Source organism: Anomalospiza imberbis, chromosome 12, assembly GCF_031753505.1.
Source record: "Anomalospiza imberbis isolate Cuckoo-Finch-1a 21T00152 chromosome 12, ASM3175350v1, whole genome shotgun sequence".
Taxonomy (NCBI): Eukaryota; Metazoa; Chordata; class Aves; order Passeriformes; family Viduidae; genus Anomalospiza; species Anomalospiza imberbis.
Window position 1 is genome coordinate 11,729,638 of NC_089692.1, and position 18,802 is coordinate 11,748,439.

Sequence of the window (18,802 nt, forward strand, 5' to 3'; positions counted from 1 at the left end):
TTAAACAACTTCTGTTCAGAACATCACTTTTAGTCTAATATATGAAGCTTCTGTAGTTTTTGGCACAAGATCATTTGCTATCAACCAAGCCTGTAAGTCTTTGTTCGAAACAACTGTCTCTGCTATTGCTGGGTTTATTTGGTTCTGTGTGCTTTCTTTTGCATTTCTTTGGGTTTTTTTTTTTTTTTTTTTTTTTTTTTTTTGTTGTTTTTTTTTTGGTTTTGGATTTTTTAGTCACATTAAATGGAATTGTGTAGAGTGCTTATTCCTCTGTGAGGAAATAAGAATTTCAAGTGACCAGACCATCTGTCTGTGCTCTTCTTGAAGAAAGTAAAAGACACTCACTTCTTATGGAAGGAGTGTAATGACCTACACTTCCCACGTTGTTTCTTCATGTACCTAGATCTTGACATCTTTTACTGTTAACACCACATAAAGCACAAAGAAAACATCCTGAACATTTAGTAACCTGTATTTATCACTACCATCAGACTGAATGTTTTGCCTAATCTGGCTTTTTACAACTAATTAGGAATGAAATTAAAGAGTTCTAGGCAGGAGTGAATTATCTCTTTTTTGACCATAAAAAAAGCACAGAGACCTGTTAACTACAATACCAAAACTGTCAGAAAACCACTGAAACTTGAAGAAACCACCATGAAAGCAGACGTGCTAAACCTCTCTCCATCCCTAGAAATGGTTTCCACGTCTATTATTAAGATTAGTGAAATGGCATAAGTTTATAAATAACAAAGGTTTTTTTTTACATAAAAAACACCCCAGTATTTTTGCTCCAGTTTCCTCAAATGGAGAAATATTTGGGACTCTAAAAATAGATATATCATTTTAAATATCTATCCTTTTAGTACCCTACTATTTCTATCAATACCTAAAAAATGAACATGCTTCTGTTTATTCAAAGTTTCAACTGGAATAAAATATCCTGAAATACAATATCAGACGAAATTCAGTGTTAAGAACCAGAATAGGTGCCAGTGGGTGCAATTCCACTGCCTCCAAGTGAGCTAAAGCTATTCAAGATAATGACCTAACTCTAGCTTTTAAATAATGGCACCTGATTAGGCTGAAGTTCACCCCTCCAGCTGGAATTCACAAACTGTCCAGAATAATCCAAATGTATTGGTTCACATAACTGAAGAACAACATTTCTGATGTATAAAAAAAAAAGGAAAACCCTTGTGAGAACATCACATGAAATTGTTTGATTTTGGCCCCTGAATTTTTAAGGCTATATTTTCAAATGTAGCTGTTTCTGAAACAAGCATGTTTCTTACAAAATCTTATTAGTAATTCACTTTGATAAGTTTGATTGCAAATGCATTCATTTGGAACAGGTGTAGAGCAAAAACAAGAGGTCAAACTCAAATGTCATTCAATAAGCAACATTTTCTAACACAACAACCAAACTTCATTCCATTTCCGGACAAGTCCCCACAGAATTAAAAACCTCCATGAGGCCTGAGTACTGCTTTCCCTATTTTTGTAAATATGCACAGCTGTTTCAGAAAAAAACATATTAAAAAAAAAATAAAAGGCAACTGATTACAGAGACTAGAATCACCTACAGATTTAAACAATACAAGTGCTATTTCAACTGTTGGTGGTAAAATAATTCCTTTGTTCCTCCCCTTCTGAACAGGCATAATCAGATTAAATTTGGTTGTAAAAAGATATTTTAACAAAAATCTACTGCAACTGCAAACATTTCAGTTGTTTACATGTAACAAAGTTTCCTGACACACTTTTTCTGGGTTCATTTCGAAACAAACCTGGATCTCATGGTTTTCTATTCTTCTTCAGCTGAAACTCAGTAAAATGAGCAGTAATTTACGCAAATACACACCACATTGTAAAACACGGCAAAAAGTATTAAATTGCAGCTAAAAAAATTTAAATCCAACAAGACTTCAGTCAATGCATTTCCAGTTCTCAGTCACGAACCACTGAAGCACAAAATGTGCTGTTGTGAAGGAAGACAAGGTTTGTTGTCTCCACTGAGCAAAGGTTTGCAAATACCACAGCCCAGAGACTGAGCAGGGCACAGCAGCTTCTTGCTGTGCTGGTGACAGAATTAACATCACCTTCTGCCTTAGGAGGAGCAGTGGGCAAGAGAGATGCAGGCAGTCGGGGAAAAGGGAAATCACACCAACACTGAAGACTCACTAGCCTGCAGAGCACGTGGCCTTAGGAGCAAACTGGCTGATAAGGGCCTATGGAAACTCTTGGAGTGCTCCATTCCTGCCATTAATTTAGGAAGTTCTTCATTAACTGCTGCAGACAGGCCCTGTCCTACAAGCTGCTGATCATTTCCCCAAACTTCCACTGGAGAGGAGTGCCAAGAGAACTCATTAATCTAAACTGAAGTTTCTCTTTCCCAGTGAATTGAGGACATAGGTGAAAAAAAGCCTCTTTAGAAGAGTTGCAAGTCTGATTCCACAATTTTGTATGCAAATATGAGCCTGGGTCTGATGCATCAGATCCATACTAAAATACTTGGGTTAAGATAATGCTTCAAGTAAAGCAGATTTCTGTTAAGTGGATACTGAACTCTGAGATGATTCTATTTGTAACTTCATGTCCTTGCATCTTTTAACTCCTTGTTGCAGGGTGGAATTTATGTGCTCACACTTCTGGACACATTTGCAGCTGGGACTTCAATATTGTTTGCTGTTCTAATGGAGGCAATTGGAGTTTCCTGGTTTTATGGTAAGCTTCTCCTTTTGCATGTGCAAAAGCTTTTCTGAAATTCCAAGTTCTCATGACAGGCTTACACATCATTTTAAGGGAAAACAGCATAGCTTTGTATACACAAAACCATGACAAGTCAGGTTTCATAGAGTGATTTTCATCTGATTTATGAGCAGTGACAGGAATGCAGACATTCAGTGGGCCAAGCTTTGAGACCCTGCACAAAGCCAAAGCAAACAGCCTTGTGAAAGGGACTCTGATGGGATGGAAAAGTTACTCCTTCTGCCAGTATTTTACAACTCTTAGTATTGCTGATGACTTGCAGTAGTAGATTTAGACTTGGTACTCTCAAAGCAAGTAGATTAGCCTAAATGCAGACTCACCTGCTTTCACTTTTCATTAGTCCCCCAGGGACAGTCTCAAGCACTGTCCACACAACACAAATAAAGGTAGTGTTTAGAGAGTTAGAATCATTCCTACATCAATCCCTTTTGTTTGAGACAATATTCTACTTCATTGTAAAACACTAACAGTTTATTTATTTTATTTTATTTTATAAAATAAAATACCCAACATACTAGATACCAGAAATTCTATTTCTCATATTTGATACTAATTTATGCCACAAAAAGGGAGTGGTGGTTTACTTTATCCCAAATATGGCAAGCTTTAGGAATATTTAGTTGACCTCTGGCACTAGACTCTATGCCAATCAGAGTGCAGCGATATGCTATAGCCACCTAAAAAATTATAGCCTCTTCTTTTCCTTCCTAATCTCCTCTTTATTCTCATGCTTTAGTTCCTGGCTGATCACAACTCTTTTCACTACTACCACTTTCAATGCCATAGCAGCCTGCAAATCTTCTTCCTTTTAAGTCTATATTGAATGAGTTGCCCTGATTCCCAATAAGATTGTTCTTCCCCTGAGCACCATCTTCATTTTTATTCAGACATAGTATTTATAGCTAATGTCTGATTCAGAGGGTTCTTAGACATTATGATTCTTATTATTTACCTCACTCAGTCACTTATTTATCCATTCATTCTGACTTCCAATGTTCTTCTAATCAAACAAACTTTATCTTGCAGTTAAAAAAACTATTGAAGAGTGAGTGAAGTGAAAGAATGGCATCCATGCATAAAGCTGCTCAATCTATCAAAGGAATAATTTCTAGTTTTAATGCACTAATTCTGTCACCCAACATCAGCATGGAGCAAGTAGCACATAGGCTGTTGTCTCTCAAAATAATGGAGGTACTTTATTTCACAGACAGCTGTCTTTAATCCCTGTAAAAGAGCTGAATGTGGACGAGTGATCACAGCTTAGCTTGGAAGTAGAAGCTTCTTCAGTTTCTAGGAGAAAGTTACTTTCTGCTACTATTAAAACAGGATTTACTGCACTTTACAGTAGCTAAGCTTTGTAGGTGGTTCATAAACCAGGCCAAAGTTAGTCAAATTTTATTTTACACTCTCTGTCTTTATAATTTTTTTTTCCTTTCTTCTTGCAGCCTCCCCATAATTGGGAAAATATCTATTCATTTTTCTTGTGCAGCTGACAGATGTTCCTACTGACACAACATGACCTGTTGCTTTATAAAGAACTTATTACAGCCCCAGGTGCTATTTAAACTTATTAAATCTGGCATGATCTTGTCTGCCTCTTTTTTCTGATAGACCCCTCTTGCCATAATGACCTAACTGAATATAAAGCCAGCCTAAAGGCAAGCATTGACATTTTGGCACAGACTAAAAACATGGAAATTTAGTTCAAATTATATCTATGACCATTTACTGTGAAGTTTGTCTTGCAAAGGCCAACTGTGTATGTAAGAGAAGGGAGAGCTAGTTTCCTTTACTGTGCAGATGTACCTTAGTTGTGACTGCTAAGTTGTTACCAATTTTCCTCATGTGCAACCCTGAAATAATCTTTCTGGTTAATATTCTATTTTGAGGTATTTAACCAGCTCCTGATAATAAATTTTAAGTATGTCTGAAGCCCTACAGGTGCCATCATCTGTAGCTATAGCTGTGTTCTGCTTAAAGGTTGATTCTTAGAACAAACATTTGAAGACATGGAGTACTGAAAAAGAAAATTGTGGAAAAGTGCTGTCTGAGAGCATGGCCTACTCATACTCCATTTTCAGCAGAAATTGAGCACCAAGCACTGTCTGAGGTCCAAGTGCATCTGTCTAGAAACATATGAATAAAATTCTGATATACATAGACCTTGTCTTTGACCTTCTACACAATGATAAATTTCAGTCAGTGTTCATAACAGTTAAAATTCAGTCACTTTAAAGTTCACAGAAAGCACTGCAAATAGAATTAGATTACGTTTAAAGAGCATTTGCAGATCCTTCTTGCCTGTTTCTCTTCACCGGGACATAATATTGGGGGCTGGAAATAGTTTTGAGACATTTACACTCAAGTGTCCACACCCTGAAAATATTTTGCATCCTATTAGGTACAATGGACTAATTCAAGCTGACCCAATTATTTACATTAAATAAATTAAATTGTGCTGAACTGATCCACGTAAAGAGAAATCATCTTTATGGAAAACTATACATCCTCTCTAATAAATAAATATTCATGGAAAAAAGCTGCATTTCTTCTGTTTACCTAATGGGTTCATGATTATAAGTAAACTTTCTGAATACATTGAGCAAAACAAATTGTAAACAAATAGTCTGACATGACATAATGCACAGAGCCAATGTCTCTAAGGTGCAAAGTCAGAGATTGTTTTTCTTTACAGAAAACAGAGAAGGATATTTTTCCCCATTTTATATCAGTGTTGATCATCCAATTCTAAAGTGGTGTAGTTTTGTACATCTTTACAATAAACAGAAGAAGAATTGCCTGATTTTTCTGGAAAAGTCATAAATATGAAATTATATTTGTAATAAAGAACATTCTTTGTTCAATGAAACACTGAAAAGTAAGTATCTCTTGAGTGGAACAAAGAAATCTCATTTGATAAATTAAGAATCATATGAATCTACCTCATTATCAGCAAGCAGTTTGTGTGAGTAAGGGTTTACATTTCCTGCAGTGTACTCATAATAACACATAGGAATTAGGTTAAAATAATCCATAACTATTTTTAAAATTGAATCCTATTTACAACTTAAATTCTAGATATTTGTGAAATGCCTCTTTTCAGTGATCATGCTGCTGTCTACAACAGGGCTTCGATGCTCACAGGCATTTAAGTCAGATACAGTGATATCAAAGATTCATCTAGATTCATTGAAAGGAGATTAATGTTGTTATTTCTTATGTCTTCTGATTTGAAAGTCATTCATGCCTGGTTTCTGAAAAAGATATTTTGGGTATGCCAGCATCTCATCAGTTTAGACTGAAGTCAGTCTCATGCTTGCATGTGTTCATATCCATTCTAGGTGTGGACAGATTCAGTGAAGACATCCAACAAATGATGGGCTTCAAACCAGGCCTCTACTGGAGACTCTGCTGGAAATTTGTTAGTCCTGCTTTTTTATTGGTAAGTGTTGATAATTATTCCATCATGAAAAGAATACCAGTGCTTTGCTTCCCAGAATGTACAATAGATACCAAGAGCAAGATACTTATTGCCAGATATTGTTGGGATGAATAGAAGACAGCCCAATTTAATTCTTTTTTCTCCTTGAAATTATATGCTGGCTAGATTTTCTATAATACATTTCAGTTGTGGGAGAGAAGGTAATGGTGGTTGTGGTCTTCTTCTGTTCCTTCATTTTAGTGTGATTTTAAGAAGGCAGCTTTTCTTAGGGAACGCTTAGGCAGTGACGTCCCTGTCCCTGCAGCACCTCTGCATATTAAACACAAACCATTCCCTTGGGAAAATAAGCTAGCCAGGGATAAGAGATTGTGTTAGCAAGAATATATTTTTGATTGGAGGATACTAGGATTCCCAATTTGTGAAATGGCACCTTAGAAAAATTAATATACAGCTACATCTGTAATTAGCTTCTTATTTTATACAATTCTTCAGTGAAACACTGAAGAATTGTATAAAATATACCTTGGAAGCTGCCTGTTGGAAAAAACAAATGTTCATTGCATTAGGGAAAAAAAATCCCAAAGTGTGAATCTGGTTGCTTTGTGTAAGGTTAGATTTAGTACTAACCTCGAGTTTCATACTGGAATCTCTTCCTATGCATATTTGTAAATGAAATGGTCAGGATAATAATAAAGAAATTAGACCTCATTATGATTTTAGGAGACAATTACTTGCATTAAAGCTGTGCAATCTTAAAGCATTACTAGTATTGCAAATATACATTGGGTAGGCTTTTTGAACAGGTCCACATTTTTTCAAATATAAAAGCTATGGCCCGAATTCATCCACAAGCACCTACAAAGCCTGTATTTATTATCCTTTTAAACACAGTTCTATAAAAGGACTTGTATGGAACTATATCCTGCAGCACTTCAAGCATGCTGACTCAAGCAGAATGGGAAAACGCTGGAGCAAGCATTCTTTGATTTTGCACACAAGGAGACAGTTGAAAATTTACATTTTTATCATGAGTGTTGTAACAATCTAGCTAAAGTTGGAGAGCCCACCAGTTTAACCTTCAGGTAGTTTAAGATGTCTTGGTGAAAGAGCCTCAACACCTTCCTAGAAAAGCCTGAAAACACAAGGGTCAGAATAAATCTGTAAATAACACATCTCTGAGCCATCACAATGCACACTTCTTTTTTTCCATCTGGAAGTTCTTGACACTCTTTCTCTGTATTGTCTGCAGCTATGAACATGATCCCAAGAAAAATCACAAAATAAAATTAGTATTTTTCTAACCAGATTCTGCACTATGATCTTCCTTTAAACCACACTATCCTGGTGCAGTGTTTAAAACCCTAGGCTCAAAATATTTTAATTGGAAATTGAAATATAGAGCAGAACATATAGCCCCAAAGAACCAAATCAAGGATATCTGCATGTTAAACAACCCACATGGATTTAACAGGGTAGAAGTAGGGTGGTACACCACTCTTTTCTTCTTGCATCTAGCACTGGACAGGGAAGCACAGGAAGAAAAAAAAAAACCACTTTGTTTTCCAGGCCATAAGGCTGCTCTGCCTTTCCTCAGTACATGTATCATGCTGGAGTTTGCATTATGCCTCTCGTTGAAAAGTGGGTACAAACTTCTAAAGGAAGTCTAATATTCCTGGGAAACAAAAAGTGAAAACAATAGATCCTGCAGAGCTTTTTCTTGACTACAGAATCCCTTTTCTACATCTGAAACACTAGATTAAATGAGGCAGTAGTGGACAGTCACCTGATATTCCCATCAAAATTTCAAATAATCTGTGTCCACAGTAGCTAAAATGAACTGTTAATACTAGCAAACACATCAAGAACTTCAACAGCTTAAGAAGTAAGAGGCTCAAAGTAAACAGGCTGAAGGTCAATCATAAAGCTGGTTTGAAATATACTTTAGGGTGGCTGCCTAATAGAACACCTGGAAACACTTCCAGTAAGGTTCTTCATCTTGAATCTGTGGTTCATTTTATACTTTCTTCTCTAGTTTGTTGTGATAGTCAGCATAATAAATTTCAAACCTCTGACCTATGATGACTACACCTTCCCTCTGTGGGCAAACCGCATTGGCTGGGGAATAGCATTATCCTCCATGATCCTTGTGCCTGCCTATATCATCTATAAATTTATGAATGTGCGTGGGACCTTTAAAGAAGTAAGTGGAACACTAATCAAATGTCATGAAATGTTGCTGTGAAATGAAATGGCTGGGTCTAAGTTGGCACTTTATTTCTCTCCCAAAACTTATTACTTATGAGTGACCTTTTGAATCCATCTGTCAGGTGGATCAGTGGTTTGAGGCAGGATTACTGCACTCTGAGTTTCTAGACAGAAATTAGCTTTCCAGACAGCACCATAATAATTGTGAAAAAAAATGTTTTATGCATGTAATTGATCCAATTGATGAGATTAGATTTTTTTTTATTAACAAAGAATGTACAAATTATGCTATCTTCATATTCAGCTATGAGGTATGGTCTTCAAACTGTTCTGTACCTTTATTTATCAGTTCAAAATGGCACATGATTAAGGTTCACTGGCATATCATTTTTACCATTATATTAACCTTCACTGTCTATATACCCTCACTATTATCTGTAGTCTTAAAACCTCTAACAGTGCTCAGAAGCCTCTTCACCATTATACAGCACTGAGTTTTTCCCATCACATCATAATTTTATAACCTTATCTAGGCCCACTGACTTACACCTAGTTCTACTGCTCTCCTTTCCTACAGCTATACTTACACAATGGTGTAGCAAGCTTTTGATGTTCTTAGGCAAATCACTGAACCAACACCACATACAGAATTAAGCAGAAAGTAGAATTTCAGCCTTTACATAGATAGGTCATATCCCCCTGACACTGACCCAGCAAACCCAAAGGAACAAATTGTTTCTGAATCATTACAGTCACCTCATGTAATGTTCACCTTAGAAAGGCACCCCAAAGCTGGAACTCCTCACCTGCCCTGTTTTCATCAGCTCTAGCACCTCAATGCTGTGCACAATTTCTAGATCTCATTTCCAGCAATTCTATAAGCCCTTTGTTTTGTTCCTCCAGGGGAGGGTAACAAACACATTTTCAAGGATCCTTTAAGTCTCAAAGAATAATTTATACTGGCCCATCAGGCTTTTGCCCTCTTACTCAAGTTTACTGATAGGGGGATGCAGAAGCCTTTGGCCAAAATCACATTCTCTCATTCATCTGTGCTGTTAGCAAGTTCTGGTTTGTCTGTTACTGCTCCTGCAAGGAGCAGCTCCCCAGTTTCCCCACCAGCATTATGGCAAAAGGCCATACATGACAACCAAGTAACTAGCTCCAATATGATGCCCCAAATTGAGGCTCTTTAAGGGATGGGGAAAGGTATAAACCTAATCTAATGGGAACTCCTTAAGTTGGCCAAAAGTTCCTAATAAACCAAAATCTGCATGTGATCTCAAAGGGCACGGCTTGGGGTAGACAAGGGAGATGAGCTGGGAAATACCAGTGCCTCCTTCCTCTCCCACTCTGGGACTGGCCAACCCTCTTACAGCACTAACAGAAAAACATTAATTTAGGGCCTGTGATACCAACCTGTTCCTGATATTCTTTTCTATATGCACTTGCTAAATATTTGGACTTAGTATTTGCATAAACTTTCTACTGTTGCTTCTTATATTAAAGGCTAACACCCCAGGGCTTATAATAGGCTTATTCTCTCAGTGGCTGAGTAAAGGCGCATGATGCAGTGATATTAAAGATTTGAGTTACCATTTTAAATAAAGTTCATGCTACTTCCCCACTATAGATTGGGGATTACATACATAATCCCATTTCATATGGCTGACTTCTTCCTCTTCTTCCTGTCTGGTTTAGAGACTAGCTTACTGCATCACACCTGAAAACGAGCACCAACTCGTGGCCCAAGGAAATGTCAGGCAGTTTAAGGTTAGTACACCTTTCACATGCTTCTTCTCCTGACACCAATCCTTTCCTGTCTTTAGCAATAACTATAGCTTTGCACCAATCTCCTCATGCTGGATGCCTTAGCAGGTCTGTAGTTCTTTATTTCTGCCAGCATAACAAGATGCAGGAGGCTCAATACGACATGCATCAACCCTTTTGGAAGGCTTTTGCAGCCTTCCTTCTTTGCCTAAGGAGAGCCCTCAATTTTACAGATCACCTGAATCTGGTATTTTAGGTTGTGTTTGAATACAGTGAGATTTAACCAAGAAACAAAGGTATTTCCAAACTAGTGTGTATTTCCAAACTTGTGTCACTAGAGTGACAGTCATGGCCTGTCACTCAGTTACTTGCACTTCAGCAAGCTGAAGTCATGTTTCTGAAACTGAAATTATGTCTCACAACACATGGTAAACACCAAAAAAATATCCATTGTCAGAGTTTACCTATAATGTCATGAAATGATGTACTAGGTTACATGGAATTGGCTTTCCCCACAGGACTAGAGTTGATTGAAAACACTGCTGGAGACTTCATAAGCCATGAAAAATATGCTATAGGTTTCCAAATACTGCTTTCCATTTAGCAAATAAAGTGAGCTTATTGAAATAAACTCCTTTATGTAGAAGATTAAAAGGATGCAAATATGAAGCTTGTTACACTTATCAGCATTCATGCTGGACCACTTTCTGACTTCAGAGTTGAAAGCAACTACAATTATGCACACCTCCACAAAATATGACCCAGATTTTACAGTGGTGGTTTGTATGCTGATACTGTAAAAATACATCTGGCTTTTGCTTTTTCTAAAAGATATTGTTTGAAGTAAATTTTGGCTTTTAAAGGAAATAATCTGTGTGGATTTATGGGATGCAGAATGAAAGCACAAATAGGCTTCCTGTTTCATGACCACTATTTATTTGATGTGGCCAAGAATATAAAATAGCACAACACCTCTTCCTGCCTTCTCTTTCTTCTGTTTCTGCCCTCAGTTCTCAGATGATTTATTGTTCCTGCTGTTACTCACTGTTTCCAGGGGCAGATGTTCCTGTGTGAAAGGGGTATAAACAGCCACTCCACAGTGCTGGTGGTTCTGAATACAAATCTATAACTAAAAGGTAGCAAATTAATCTCACATAAATTAGTAAAGGCTGTCCTCAGAAGTAAACCACTAAAGTTATCTCAAACCATGCTAAATATGAGAGCATTTTAATTTGCTGCCATCTGCAATGAACAGCTAGAAATGGCTTTGTTAGTGCTAAAGCAGATTTAGTGATTTGCTCACAATGTTTAAGATTGTAAACAAAACACTGCCTACTGTAACCAAACAAATACAAATATTTTATTCCCATATATGGCTGGCAGTTCTGAATTTTAAAACTGAATTGAGATCTGACTAAGTAGCCTTTACATTCAGCACATTTCTCATGGCAAGCTGGACTGCATAGAAATTGACTTACAGAATGGATAATCTATCTATTATTTTGAAACTTCTTTGTAACTCTAGATTTGCCAAAAAAATGTATCTGTCAGCATCATCATTTGAATCAATGATGTAATTTAACAAACACTTCTATTTCCTTACAGCTCCAACACTGGCTAACAATATGACAACCAACAGATCAAGGAAAAAGCCCACGTTCAGCTAAACTGAGAATACAGAAAAGTCAAGTTCAAAGATCCCTCACTTATGCTTGGACCAGGCTGGCCCAGAGCTTATCTACTGACTCTATGAGGGAAGACATCTGCTCTCTGTTGTCAATGCCTCCCTTCTATTACTTGGCTTCAAATGATCTTTAAAGACTCCATTTAAGTTTTCTTGCATCCTTTGGTGCCATGAGAACCCTACATGACCAAAACTTGTGAGTTTTGCTATAGGCAGAAGTGGAGGAGGGGGGAGCAGAGGAAAAGAACAATCAGCATAAGTTAAGTGCTTTTTTATTGTGAAGAAGTGAATTAAACTTTCCTGGCAGTAATAACTTCTTCAGATATTCATGCCACAACCTATTTTAAACCAACACCACCTGAGCGCTCTTAGAGCTAAGGAAAAAGTACACCTCAGTTATGACAAAAGAGCAATTTTAACTATGTCCTCATGTCATTAGCTTTCTTGCCATACTGTCCTTTGAGTTGTGAGTTTGCACCCTTCTGAAGTGAAGACTCAGTGCTTCATTTTCAGTGGTTTGTTATTAGTTCCTTCTCTTGGTGAAGAACATTGTCTTTGCTGTAAGTGTCCCTGCCATTTTCTGACCAGTTTAATTACACTGAAGCTGAAGAGCAGCAGGAAGATAATTCCTGTTAAGTTACCAGTGCAGAACACAGCTTAATATCACAGTGTACTTCATGAAAGAGATATTCCCTTATATCAACAACTGAAATGGCTTTATCACATGATCCACACTCTGCAGAGTTTTCCAGCTAAGCATAAAAGTTACATCCAAACAGACAGACTCTCATCTTTGTGTTATATTTTGTTCCAAATAAGGAATGTAAAATACATAATTGATAATTTTAAAATTATATAATTACCAAGTGGCACAAAAAACCAATCTGGTTTTATTCCCCTGCTGTAAACATATTATAATTTAACCAGGATTCACCTACCAAAACGTAGTCAGATTTTGTTGAATAACTTAAAAGTACATTTTAGGCACAGTCAGCTCTCTAAACCTATTCCAGCTCTGTTCTCTAGTAGTATTATGCAAAGTAGAAGATACAGAACAAACTCTGCTTTTGGGTGCTGTTCTTATTCTGTGGTCACTTGTCACTGTAGTACCTTTCAAGTGATCACTTCATTCAGTAGCTTTGAGTTAGTTCTTGTGATTATTTATCACTAAGTCTACAGTAATTTTCAGAGGCAGTAGCTTCTCCGCTGGATCCAACCCAGACTTTACCTCTGGACATTACCTCTGGGTTTTTTTGTCTCTATACATTCAGTTAAGCTTGTCTTTTAAATGTATGTAGTGCTTCCTCTTTTTAAAAAAAGACCTTTTCAATGGATCTTCTTTTTTATTTATGAAACTATTTTTGTTGAGTTGTTCTCTGTTTTAAAATAGCCACGTTTTAAAGTGCCAAATGCTTTTGGGCTTTTTCTATTTAACACTGATTTCTGTTCAAAATACTGAAAGGGAAATTTCTCTCCTTATTCATTCTTCTCCTCCAAATATTCAGTACTTCAGAGCAAATCAAGTGTTGTCCTTCTCTTGAAGAGTCTCTGTGACAAACAGTTTTATTTAAATAGGGATTTAAACCCAAAGAATACTTTCTTCTAATTATAAAGGAAGTCCTATTTTCTGGCCCTGCTGATGGCCAACAGCTGCTTAAACCTCATTATTAAATATATTTCAATAATAACGGAATTCCAATTGTTGCAGTTCTAATGCTGTAATTACACAAGAGGCTAAATAGTGAAAATATGTTGAAGGCTTTGAAAAAGTCATCCCACCAACTTATCAGTTAATCTCATTTTTATTGTTTGCCAAACGTCATGAGAATCTTTCCATTGTTGTAAAGCCGACTTTTCAACAATACAGCTGCTTCAGTCACTGTCTTGGCATGGCTCAAAAGCTTCTTAGCATAGATGTAATTACCAAGTTTAGAAACTTCTAGGGGCTGTTTAATATGGAGCTTTATGGTTGTCACTTTACACATTGTTTGGTTGGTTCATGATTGGAAATGCTAAAAACCTCCACCAACGTTCAGTTGTGACAGAGTCCATCAGCACCATCCCTACAGCACAACCCATGCAAGAAAAATTACATTTCCTCACCACTCTGCTCTGACATAGAAGCAAAGCTACCATACATGGGAATAAATCAGCTTTAGCCAATGTGTTTGGGTTTGATTGTACTTTTAATATGGACTCCCAAGGCAATTACCCACTGCATTATTTTTATTTCTGTTACTGTATAACTACTTGGTTTTAATCTAGTATTTATAGCTCAGGACTACATTGCACTATTGCCACCTTTTTCTGAGGTTTTCTAGGTAAAGAATTTGCAATCTATACTGAAGACAAAAGTCTTACCAAAGGAAGTAGGGATCTTATTACCAGAATTAGCCTGAATGAAAAAGACAATACACACTGCATGACTGCATAGGTAGACTTTAAATTCAAGATATTGCCCAAAGAAAGTCTCCCCCCAAATAATATGACTTCTGACCTAGAGACAAATGTCTTCAACTCTCCACAGAATAAGATGAACTACCTCATGCCTCTTGGATGATGAATGATGCCATTAGACACAAACTAGCATCTATACAAATGACAATTACTTCTGTGAAGACCAGGTTATGTTCATTTCCTCCACTCAGTGATATGGTACAGACAGTCCAATAAAAAGCCATAGCATGGGCACCCACCTCCTCTTACCTACCTGCTTTGGGCCCCCAAGTACGTTTTCAATATGGAAAATATCAAATGCCACAAAGATAGTCATCTCCCTTCAGTTAAAACACCTGTAATTAAAAAACAAGACCAAAGCCTCCAGTCAGGTCTTTATCATCCATGTCACTTAACTGCAAGTCTTCCCCTAACTCTATCTTGACTTTTCAGCCCAGCAGCTCACCCTTTCCCTCAGCTGCACCTGTTTCAAGAGCAGACCCTCTCTGGGAAATGCCACTCTCCCAGATATCCCCATGGAATTATGTGTATATTCTGTCTGAGAAGGCAGCCTACTTTTTAAAGAAGAAAATTTTTAGTACAAGTTGCAGGATCATCTGCTTGCTAATTATGTTGGCTGTTTGGGTAACAAGCCCGTGGGAAGAATTCAGTGAAGCAGTTAAAGAGCTCATTTGACAGTTCTAGAAAATACATCCTCAAAAGCCTTTTCTTAATCTGATAAAGGAAGCAGCTGTCATATATCAGTATCTCTCATCTGCCCAGTGAAAAATACCTGCCTGTGATCCATACTGTTTCATCAATCCACAGAAAGTTAGTTAGCACTGTGGAGAGAGACCCTCCATTCTCTCTTTGTACTCTTCCCTGCCAGCATTCAGCCAGATAATTCTTCACATCCTTGGAACTATTCTAAAGCTACATTACTAAAACTCCACAGATTTAAATTTCTGGAAGAAACAGTGGGCCTTTCAGGGCAATAGTCCAAAAAGCACTAGTACTATTTATTATTGGGCCCCTGTTTGACCAATATCTTTTTTATCAGTCCTTGTGTTCAATCATGACCCAAGACATACACCCTGGCAACACTTGAAAGACATCTTACCACCGTGAGGGATTCTGCAGGATATCCAGGATCAAACATGATAATTTAAATTTAGAATGTAGGAGAACTGCTTGGCTGTTACTACTGTGCACGTTCCCTGACTGCATGTGCAATGTGTGTTGTATGTACTTTTCCCAGAGGAAATTTCCTGTACTTGGTCATTTCTTCCCAGCAAAATACCACTTAAGTGTTATTATTTAAAAGGGGCAAGCCCAAACATTTTGTGTATACATTTACTTCTCATACTATTGTTTTGACATGAATTAAGTTTATTTTGTACTGTTAGGTTGTAGGAAGCCACATCAAAGTTATTTTGCTGTTAATGTCTCTTTTGCAGTTCTTTCAATTCATACAACATTAATTAGCAGATACTTGCTTTTATGGGAGTAGATAGCTTTCATTCATATCCTGGACTGCTTCACTAAATTTCATAAGGAATTAGCAAATGTTCAAGAATTTCTTTCCTAAGAACCAAATTAAAACTGTATTCAACAATTCCAAAAGAGGTGAGACTTAAAAATATTTTATTTGCAGTGCCATGTTAAAACATTTTAAAATCAGCCTGAAGGAACCAGACATTAGAAAGCTATCACAGTTAAACAAATGACAATATATAGCCCTACCTGCAGAAATTGTGTGAACTCTGAGCCTCTTGGAGCAGTAAACTAGGGCTTTTTTGTTCTAACACACTTTGTTTTCTCAATACTAGGAATATTTGTGGCCCACAGATCACCTCATGTAAGAGCCCAATTTTCTTAATGTAAAGGCTAACATGATGTTTCAGATTAGACCCCTGAACAACTTGGGAGGCTTTCTCAGCTCCCTTCCTCTGACTCACATCCACGTTCCTGTTGGCAATTGTGAGCTTACCTAGATAATCAGTGGAAGGTGATTAATTTGTACAGTGGTACTGGTCAAATTTAGACCAAATTTAGGTAAATCTAAATTCATCAGAGACTACTACAGAGAGCTACATGGGCAATAAAGGCATTCAATCAGTAAAAACATATCAAGGTAACACAGTCACTTTTAAGTACAGCATTTGAGTGGTTTCCTTACCATTAAAAACCAGAATGTGCTCAGACAGATTGCAGTCACTGTGGCTGACAAGCAGAAGCAGGCCAAGGAACTGAAGAGCCCAGATGTGGCAGGAGCTTTCTGGCCACAGAGAGCAGGCACAGACTTTCCCAGGCATTTTCCCAGGGAAGGCTGTGAGAAGATCAGAGTTTAGAATGAGAAACAATTATCTCCACTCGTTGCACCTGCTGTTGTGCACAAGTGGAATGTGTCATGGAGATTTGTTTACCAAAGGGTGATTTCTTAATTGAACACTGGATGGTGTTTGGATTGATTGACCAATTAGGTCAAAGCTGTATCAGACTGGCTGGAAGAGTTACTGAGTTTCTTAATTAGTATAATATAGTATAAGATGATTAAAAAAAAAAAACCCACAATTGATCACCTTCTACAATTATAGAGTCAATGCTAATTATTACCTGGCTGGGGGCCTGTAGCAACAACCAGAAGGCTATAAAAGACACAGCTATGATTGTGCTCGGTGAAATTGTGCTCCTAGAAGGACATGGAGGTCTCTAGATCTGAGTGGCTGGGAAGAGCAGAGGATAAATGGAGAGGTTTAACCCTTGTGTACATTAACCATGACCGCATTCATTCCCATAAGAACAGGGGGCCTTTCCTGCCCAAGCACTCACAGCAAGATTGAGTCACCCATGTGCTTTGCTTTCCTCTTTGAGGTGTTTCCTTAGCTGCTGTACTAAACATGAATTGCTTAATTTCATTATAAGGAAACAGAATAAATTCAGTGAATTAAGAGAATTACTAAGCCTTAAGCTGGCTTGCTTTTGAAGGTGTCATGCTGTTTCTTGGTCACTGCCAAAAGGCATTAAGCTTGAAGGTGACCTGCATTTGTAATTTACCTTGCACTCTCTGTGAACCTTTCTGCAAGACTTAGCTCTCCTTTGCTATGGGCAATATCAGTTACAAAGGGAGAACCTCCAAACAATACATTTTGAAAATAAATCCTAATAGGTCTAATGAAGATTTGCCTTACAAATAAAAGCTTTACAGTGAGCATTTACTTCGTTTACACCAGTGTTTTACTTAATTTTTAATGCCTTTTTATAGCAGTGACTAGAATTTAACTTAGATAAGGGTACCTCTGTATAGGAAATATTTTAATATTTTTACCAGTTTTTTTTAATTTTCATAGAATATATGTATATTGTAAGGCAAGAAATTCAACTTTGATGTAACAAGGTTATCACACAAGACCTATCTCTTCATTATAAGATTTTGTAGTCAGCCAGTCTAGTTCAATAATATGTTGGCCTTTGATTATAAATGTAAAAATGTGATACAGGAGAATAGAACATTACCTACAGCTAATGCACATTGTAGCACAATATTCTCCATTGCTGCCTTAATCTCATGGAATGAAGTCGTGTGTTTTTAATTTATATTCTAAAAAAAAAAAAAACCAAAAAATCCAGAGTATCTTTTGGCTGCAATTTTGTGTTTTTAGATGACTTAACATTGAACCAAATATGTTAGTGTCCAGTAGATCTACTTCCAAAGCAAGAGAACACTTAGCAGTTTTCAGGAATAAGTCTTCATAGGAGCTCGAAACTTGCCACTAGTAAAAATACTCTCCAAAGTGCCCCAGTGACCAAAAATGTCCAAACATAGCCACCATGTTTCCATGCCTAATTCCATTAATTGTGCAATCTGCAAGTCAATTTTGCCTTTTTTTTTCTTTTTTAAAGTATTTGGTTATCTGGGGGAAATGGCATTTCAAATGTTTTTCATTCAATTTTTGTTTTTTTCAAAGGGAGACACCTACATGCCCATGTGTATAATTAGAAACAACTGCATTTCTTATAAATATGGATATGGATGTGTGTGATGTGTGCTGGTTAACTATACTTAAAATGCTGATAAAGATGGTGAATGTAAAGTATTTGTCCTCATACCTCTGTCTTTCTGTGATCAGTGTAAATAAGAACTGTTTTAAGCTGTGCATTAATGTAACAGATTATCCCAATATTGTGTATAAAATTATTTAAATAAAATCTGACAAATATGCACATAAAAAGAGTATAAAGAAAAGGATTATGTACCAAGAATTTACTTCTGTCAATTAAAAGCTGAAATGAAATTTTTTGGTTTTGTCAATATTATTCGAGCTAAAGCTTTGCAGGGGCAGCTGGTCCTGGGCTCAGCAGACAGCCGAAAACAAAATCCCAAAAGCTGGAAACCTACATAGCTCTCAACCTTCAGGAGACTGCTCACATCCCCTTTCTGTGTCCAGTGGATTCAGTGGGCAGATTAATTTCTACATTTGAACTTCTTTCAGCAA

General features: G+C 37.0%; 1 protein-coding gene across 1 annotated transcript in view; it reads left to right on the top strand.

Moving 5' to 3' along the window:
- The window catches only part of SLC6A2 (solute carrier family 6 member 2), a 61,265-nt gene extending 42,664 nt beyond the window's left edge, over window positions 1-18,601 (top strand). The window contains 5 exon segments of the mRNA XM_068202748.1: window positions 2,628-2,727; window positions 6,114-6,214; window positions 8,247-8,414; window positions 10,118-10,189; window positions 11,792-18,601. Of these exon segments, the coding sequence (XP_068058849.1) occupies window positions 2,628-2,727; window positions 6,114-6,214; window positions 8,247-8,414; window positions 10,118-10,189; window positions 11,792-11,815 (465 nt within the window). The 3' untranslated portion in view covers window positions 11,816-18,601.
- The last annotated feature ends 201 nt before the right edge of the window (window positions 18,602-18,802 follow it).